The sequence below is a fragment of the Limulus polyphemus genome, unplaced genomic scaffold (genome assembly GCF_000517525.1).
Source record: "Limulus polyphemus unplaced genomic scaffold, Limulus_polyphemus-2.1.2 Scaffold2499, whole genome shotgun sequence".
Lineage (NCBI taxonomy): Eukaryota > Metazoa > Arthropoda > Merostomata > Xiphosura > Limulidae > Limulus > Limulus polyphemus.
The window spans coordinates 37,645-45,949 of record NW_013668109.1 but is presented as its reverse complement, the minus strand read 5'-3'; the positions used below and the strand labels follow the sequence as shown (position 1 = coordinate 45,949).

General features: G+C 32.5%; 1 protein-coding gene across 2 annotated transcripts in view; it reads right to left on the bottom strand.

The window, feature by feature from the left end:
- Window positions 1-1,741: 1,741 nt before the first annotated feature.
- Window positions 1,742-8,305, bottom strand: part of LOC106467135 (GDP-Man:Man(3)GlcNAc(2)-PP-Dol alpha-1,2-mannosyltransferase-like) — a 40,662-nt gene continuing 34,098 nt past the window's right edge. For both annotated transcript variants that reach the window (XM_013927455.2, XM_013927454.2), the window contains exon 4: window positions 1,742-2,332. In XM_013927455.2, the coding sequence (XP_013782909.1) occupies window positions 2,043-2,332 (290 nt within the window). In that variant the 3' untranslated portion in view covers window positions 1,742-2,042. The remainder of the gene's footprint in view (window positions 2,333-8,305) is intronic.

Genomic DNA, 8,305 nt, shown 5'->3' with positions numbered 1-8,305 from the left:
TCGATATTCTGGGTAAGCTTTACTCATCATAACTGAAGGAACTAAATCTAGTTGCAAATCGAACAAGAACTTACACAATGAGATTGAATAATAAGTCACTGGGTTTTGTACATAATCTCAGAGTCCAGAAAACTTTCGAAAAATTCATAAAGCAAAGCTGCAAAAAAATTAGCAAGCACGCTAAGCAATATCTGTACGTGTGCAAAAACCTGCTACGAGAAATGGTAAGATATTATCTTTATTCTTGAATTTTGAGCATTATTCAGTGATGAATGAAGTACATGATATAATATTTTTTTCTGTATAACGACTCTCTGTATGATTACCTTATTTTCACATTTCAGGATATATTGGTGTGTGTTATTTAATATCAATTTCATAGGAAAACTAAAAATATTTGCACTAGTTTTATGCAGTACGAAATAAGGTTTAAATAAGGATAGCGACTTAGGTTAAGAACTGCATTCTCAATATTTTAATGATTTTATGTTCTATTTGCACATACATATTATCAAATATCAGTCTTCAACTGCCACCTAATTTAATAACGTATTATTCAGTACAATATTCATTTTATGGTACAGCATTTATCAAATTGGCCGGACGTGCAATGGATATTGGTTTTGTCATGTTTCTAGTGATAATATTGAATTATTGATATTATATAATTTAAATCTATATTGGTATCTAGTAATATCTGCAATTTCAAGATATATCGCTTACCGTGTAGAGTACTAAGCATTCTAGACGTGCAGCTTAGTATTTTCATCATAGTATTTATATGTTAAAATGTTACGTTTTATACCATTTATTATCGTCATATGTTCAACGCCGCGTTAAGACAATGGCGGTCCCTAGCGAAGTATAAACCAGTGGGGCCCCTTGCTTACTCTTGCTATTAAGAAAATACCATACAGTATGATTGTTTGTAATTAAGCACAAAGTTACACAATGGGTTATCTGTGTTCTGCCCACCACGGGTATCGAAACATACCGCTGTGATATGATAATCTAAATTTATTAATGATAAAAAAATAAGGAAATAAAAAAGAAAAAATATATTTTCAAAAATGGTTTATTATTATTATTATTACTAGCAGAGACCAGCAAATCATCTACGGTCAAATTAGTAACTTTATTGCAAAGTACTTCATTAAATACAGGATGTCTAGAATAATACACAATATTTTTATCGCAGACACCGAAATCTGTAAGCCCACTTGTCTGAGGCCTAAAATTAATTAAGCCTTTATTAAGTACGGCCTATATTCGCTAGAGAGATGAATTAACACTAACTTGCTTTCAGTACATAAACTTATAGTGTTATTCTACGACCCAACTAGCTATTTTCTTCCTTATGCCTTAAGTTCCAGTTCCACTGTTATGTTTATATTGTTAAGAATTGATATGTAATGTTTTGCTGTTGGTGTATTTTGTTCTATGTTGTATTTTGGTAATGATTGTACAGCTACATGATCTTGATCTTATTTGACTTGGCACCTCTGGTCTTCCCAAAAACAAAAAAAGAACTAAGGATTCAGGTATAACTCATCTCTGACTGCTCAGGAGGAAACCCTGACTACCTACCAAGAAAAAAAGAATGTCACTCACCTGAAGAAGGAACATGCAAGAGTCCCCAAAACATAACATTCAAAGCAAAATGTACAATAAAAAAAACCTTGCTGACTAAAGTACTAATTTTATAATTCTCTTATGATAATAAAAATTCACAAAATACAAGTAAGTGTCACAGCACTGTATTTTATTGTTTTGTAAGGGTACATTTTCGTGTACCAGCATTCAGTGAGCTAGTCTTATACATACCAAAATTAAGCTTGAAAAATTACAACTTCAAACAAGCATAATGCATAAAGCAATGTACTAATGAAATGGAAGTAATGGCCAGAGTATGCACTTTATTTTTTAGCACACTATAGCAATCTCTCATAAAAGATTAAACATAAGTAAGATGTGCAGAGTCTACTAAACTATTTTAGAGACAAAAGTTCATGGAATAAAACTTTACACAAGTCCAACCACATTTAATCTTTCTTCGACTTTGGACTGATTAAATGTTCAGTTGCTGATAAGAATGATGACTGAAATTCCTCTTCAGAGAACCTACTGACAGAGACACGAGCATTATTTCTTATCTCCAACTGTTCTTCCTTTGTTAGCTTTAGGACTGTATCAAATGCATCTGCATAAGACTTTTCATCATGTGCAAGGAAACCTGTTGGTTTTCCATTATATTCCACAACAATGTCTAACTTAGGTCCTCCTGAATTATGGGCAATTGTAATCAACCCAGCAGCCATACACTCAACCACACCTGTTGGTAAAAAAAAAAAGTAAATAATTTCAACAACAGTAAAAAACAATGAGTGAATTAAAGTACAGAATACAAATATTACCTTTATGTTTGTAGATTCATAATACCCCTTCAACATGGGTCACCAGTTAGTTTACAGATTTACAACAGTAAAATCCAGGGTTTGTTTTCCCCATGGTGGACAAAGAACAAATAGCCTATTGCATAGCTTTGCATTAAAACAACAACAACCATAATAGCTACTAGGTTTAATACCTACTTGTCAATTAAAGAATACAAAGTGAAAAATCAGTATTACAAAAAATGCTTACATATAATTTGCTCACTCTATATAAGTAACAGTAAATATGTATGTATACATGGTTAAAAATTAGAAAAAGACTGTAATTGCCATTCTTTGTAGTTTATATCAAGGAACTTTATAAAGCAATCGTAAGCATGAATTTCAGAATATATTTACACTTATTAAAAATGTACATACAAGTGCATTAAAGTTACTATAAGACAAACTATATAAACCTATTCTAAAACAAGGGATCTGTAGAAAATATTGATCAACTGTTTGCACTAACTATCAAATCATACAGTCAAATTGATATAGCTGATTGAAAACTTAACACACTATGTCATTTAAAAAGCAGAAATAGATTAAAAATCAGTAACAATCTCAAATATTTGTGTTGAACTTACAAGACCAGATGTTACCAGTAAAAAATCTGTATACATATAATGCTCTAAGTTATGACAACTGGCATCTGGGATGCACATTTCCCAGCTATCACTTTGAACATATTTAGCATTTACATGAATAAACAAGATAGTGTCTCAACAGAGAGTAATTAAGTCAGTACAAATGTATCAAAATGGAAAAAGATTATATAGAACATACATATTCATGCACTGTGAAATATACATCTCAGCCACAGTGAAAGGGTTAGCCCTGACAATAAAGTTTTGCTCCAAGTTTCCTGGATATGTTATTAAATATTTGGACAGTTAGATTATTAAAATAATAGTCAGGCAGCTTGCTGTTTAGAACACATAAACAAAAATGTTTAGTTTTTTAAACAAATTTGTGTGCCATATGTGGCAAGATATATACGACATATTTTCACTTTTAAACAACAGCATTGTTCGAGAGACAAGAACTACAATTTAAATGCTATTTACAAGTTTAACAATTATTACAGTAGCTCAGAACCAATTTCATACTTATAAAATACAACACATTCATTATTATTATTATCTGTATCCCTGATACGAAGGCTTCGTAGTGCATGATTTAAAGGAAGATCATTTGAATTACTTCATTTGATACAAATATGCAAATTCAAAGTTAAACATGAATGTTACAGTACTGTCAATAATGACAAAACGTTAACAGGGGTGGGGGGGATCTAACTGAGGCATTTAAGATTGTAAAGGGAATTGATAGTGTTGATGCATCATCTTTTTTCATACTTAACAGTGAGAATAGTAGGACTAGGGAGCACAAATATAAATTTTGGCAAGGTAAGAGTCTTCAGCTAAGACAGTTTCATTTTTCTAATAGGGTGGTTGGCCTTTGGAATGAGTTGCCTTCAAATGTTGTAGAGGCAGTAAATTTTAGTGAGTTTAAGAAAAAGCTTGATAAGTATATGAATAATAAGGGCTGGTTTTAAGGTTCTTTTTTATTATTATTTTTTATTATTTTGATTTAGTTTAGAAGATGAAACAGCCGAGATTGACCAATAGGTCCCATGTTGTCCCAAAACATTATGTTATGTTATAAATCTAAGTTTTTATAGAATTGCTTCAACATTGTTTAAAGTTAATATAAAGGCATTGCAGTTATCTTGATAAGGTTTTAATGTAGTTTTAATACACCACTTATATGTTACACTATGCACCATACATACACTCAGAATGTGGTATCATTATAAAATATGTTTGTTAAAAAGCTGAAAGAATAAACAAGTTTAATTCTCCAATAATCAGCACAAGTTGTTACAACTGTTGTAACATATTGTTCAAGCATGTACACATAAGTGAAATTCTTAATTCACAAAAATACCAGATGATATATTCTGTACAGTGAGGGTTCATTTTGATTACTGATCCTAGTATCACTAATTCCTTGCAAAACTGCCTTTGCTAACTTTAGAAGTTTTTCAAAGAAAAGCTATCACTTTGAACATCTTTAAAATGTTACATGAATAAACAAGATGGTGTTTTAATAGCAAGCAATTAGGTCAGTACAAATTTATTAAAATAGAAAAAGATTATACAGAACATACATATGCATGCACTTGTGGGAGACATTTAATTCAATGTAAAAAGAAATGACGGCATGTTTTTAGCTACACACTATTTGACCTCAGAGAACCTGAGAAGCCTTGAAAAAGAATAGATAAAGTGCTTTACTGACGTGGTTATCTCTTTTCAAATTGAAGCAATTGGATATTTTTGAAGGAATTTTACAATTGCTTCAGTAATTTAAAAGAAAGAAATTTAAGAAAGAAGCTTCTGAGATTTAAGTATTCTGAGTGTGCCACATATACATGAAGAAATGGTGCAAGTAAGGATGCCTGTATTACAAAATTAGGTCAAGAACTAGGCGAAGCACAGTTAGCTGGTTAGTTAGTATTGAGAATCATGAGTTAAGAGTTATAAAAAATGAAGCTACAGTGAGGATGGTGAGAAAATCTCCAGTCATGAGTTGACAGTGATAAGTTATTGACGCCAATCTAGTAGTACAGTATAGACTCCCCAAAATATATATGGTAGCATCTCAAATCGGTGCTTTGATGTGACATCTGCTACTCCAGACCAGTGTAGTAGTACAAGTAAAAAGGCAACCAGAGCACTCACCATCACAGTAACCAATTACTTGAGAATTTTGGTTCTTGTTTTGGTATAGCCCGGGGAATTGCATGGATTGACCAATAAAGTGTCAGAACTACTTGCAGGTAGTCAGGAATACTAGGAACGAGTTTATAATACAAGATACTTTAAAATCTGAATATGAACAAGGGTTGTACATTAATGCAGCTAGATGTTATGTAAATGAAGCAAATACCCCTCAAGTAACTTTGCTTGATCTGATTGAAGTAGCTACTTGAGAGAAAAGCAGATATACAGGCCTAAACACTCTGCTGTAAATGTAGTAAACAAGCTTGAAAAGAGCAAAGCAGATTGGCAAAATAAACAAAGTAAGCTGACAGCTTCCAGTGTTGGTCACATAGCAAAGAGCTGCTTCCAGAAACAGAAAAGAAATGAGCAAATTGCTTGTTTTAATTGTGGCATTAAGGGCCACATAGCTCGAGATTGCCGACGTCAATGAAAGGCAGAAAACAGAAAAGCCCAAAAGGCTGGAGCTTACAGAGGAAAGTTCCCAAGAAATAACGGTAGGCCCACATTCAATTTAGTCAAAAAAACATAATCCCTGCTGGAATTACAGAGCAAAAGTAGAGGTAGTTCCAGCATTTTGGGATAAGAGATTGAGTGTCAATAGTTTAATGAAGTATTGTCAATAGTTGTAATAAAAATCGAAGGTGTAATATGTCAGTTGTTGTTGATACAGGTGCTCAATCTTTGCTACTAAGTGCAGAACTAGTAGATAAAACCTGACATTGTTAGATAATGCTTGGAAAGAAGTTTCCAGAAGTATTTTAACTTTTATAACAGGACATACTATTAAAACATTAGGTAAATATAGTGTACATATGAAAGTTAGAACAGTCATTTTACATCTGTAAGCAAATAGATTTGGAAACAGGTGGTATCATAGGGCAAGATTTCTTAAGGGCTTATGACACTTATCTCTTACTTTGGGTAACCTATGCATGGAAATGGAAAGCTTAAGTTTTGAATCCTCAGACTTGTGTAACAGTTGAGACCCATGATACCTTCCCGCTGGCTAAAGTTAATAGTCAGACGTCTAACGCTAGCATTAGCAAGGCTAAGAATCAACAGTCAAAACACGAAAGCACTGATCATCTACAATATATTGATACACGAAACAGTTGGAGAAGTAAGAATAATATGTGTTCTAAAGGAAAGCCTGTGAATAAGAGTACACAGAAGTGATGATGGTAGTAAAAATAAGGTGAGTGATAGTAAGATAAGGTAGAGTAAGTTAGCAAATAAAACTTTAAAACAGGAAAATAGTAATTCAAACCCCTCAGATGACTACACTTATGCCTAACATAAGCAACAGAGCATCTAAACAGGAGTATTTGAAAGAAAGAGTACCTGTAAGATTAGTTAAGTAACTGAAGTACCTGCAAGAAGTCAATTTATTGTTGAAGCTAAAGTAGATGACTTTAAGTGTAACGAAGTGTTAGTTGAACCTATTGAGATAGAAGAAACAGGAGTTTATATAGCTGCCTGTATTAGTAATGTGTCCGAGAGAGACAAACAGTGCCTATAAAAGTGTTAAATGTAAATGAAGAAAAAGTAATACTACCTAAGAACATAGTAGTAGGTAAGGCTAGTTGAAGAGAACAAGTAGCTGCGGTAGGAAAGCATAATGTTAATAATGCATTAGTTTGATGTAGAAAGTTCAAAAGATAGGACACTACAGCACGAGATATCAGGGAACAGCCATCTTATAGCTAGCAAGAAACTTAGAAGAAGGACTAATTGAAAACACTGATTGGACAATATCATGACAAGATAGGTGAATTGTTACTAGAATTAAAAGGTATTAAAGATAGCGTATCGATATTAGACAGAACTCGACAGAAATAAGGTTTAATAAATGTGGGTGGAAGCATTTTGAAGTTCTTATTCTGAACTGCAATCACCGATGATTTACAGAAATTAAATGAGAAGGTAAAATGATAGAGACAGGTATCTAAGGAAATGATTCATTTAATAGGTGAACAGGCAACTATAATGAATTCATTAAACCATACAATTGAATTGCATGACTAAGAGTTTAGAGCTTTAGTGAACATTACTAATGCATTGATACACACTAGAATCAGGCAAACTGAGTTATATAAAGCAGAAATTGAAATGTTAGTTTTTAAGACTAGGATCCAGAATAATCTACAACAGTTATCTTTTACTGTAGGAAATAGTAGGACAGAGTTAGCTAAGCTAGTACAACCATTGTATGTAGCTACAGATGGAAAGTTGAGTTCATACTTTCTACCCTCAAATACGTTAGTAATAGTATTAGATGAAACTAAAAGGAAATGACCTCCACATTTACAGTTTGTGATCCTTACTAATAGTGATCAGATTTACATGTATTATACATGAGCTGATGTAAAGACAGCCACAGTCAGGGATACTTTAAGGATGTTTATAGAGATACCCTTAAAAGCAACAGATAGAATGTTTAAACTTTATAGAATCATACCTTTGCCATTAAGTTTAAACCATTCATTAGCTCTAACAATAGAAAATGAGAAACCGTATATTGCTGTTTCAAGTGATCATCATACCTATCTAGAAATTACAGATGAAGATATGTTAAGATGTATAGAAGGACGTATCAGAGTATGTGATCCTAATTCAGGATTTTATTCAGTATCTATTGTAACTTGTAATTATGTAATATTTGCAGGAATTAAGAATAGAATAACTAAATTATGTGAGAAAAGAATAATTATTCCTAAGCCATTCCGCTTCTATAAGACCAGGACTCCAGGCACTTGGGTGTTTAATGTTAAGGATGAGCTTACCTTATCAGTAGTATGTCCAAAATCAAATGTACATCAATTCGATTATCACACTAGAGTAGTTAAATTATGATAGTGGTTACCTGAGATTAGCTAGAAATTGTTCAGCTCATGGTCAAGGTATTACCTTGCCCTCCAGTTTTAGAAGTGAAACTAAATATGTAGGAGCTCAATTAAATGTAAAGATCCGTGAATTACAGGAACTATTAACTAAGAGAGAATCACAATTAATTCAGAGTTGAAATGTAGAAGCAGATATGAAGGAATTAATAAACATATTCCTCCTAGAAAGTCAGGATTA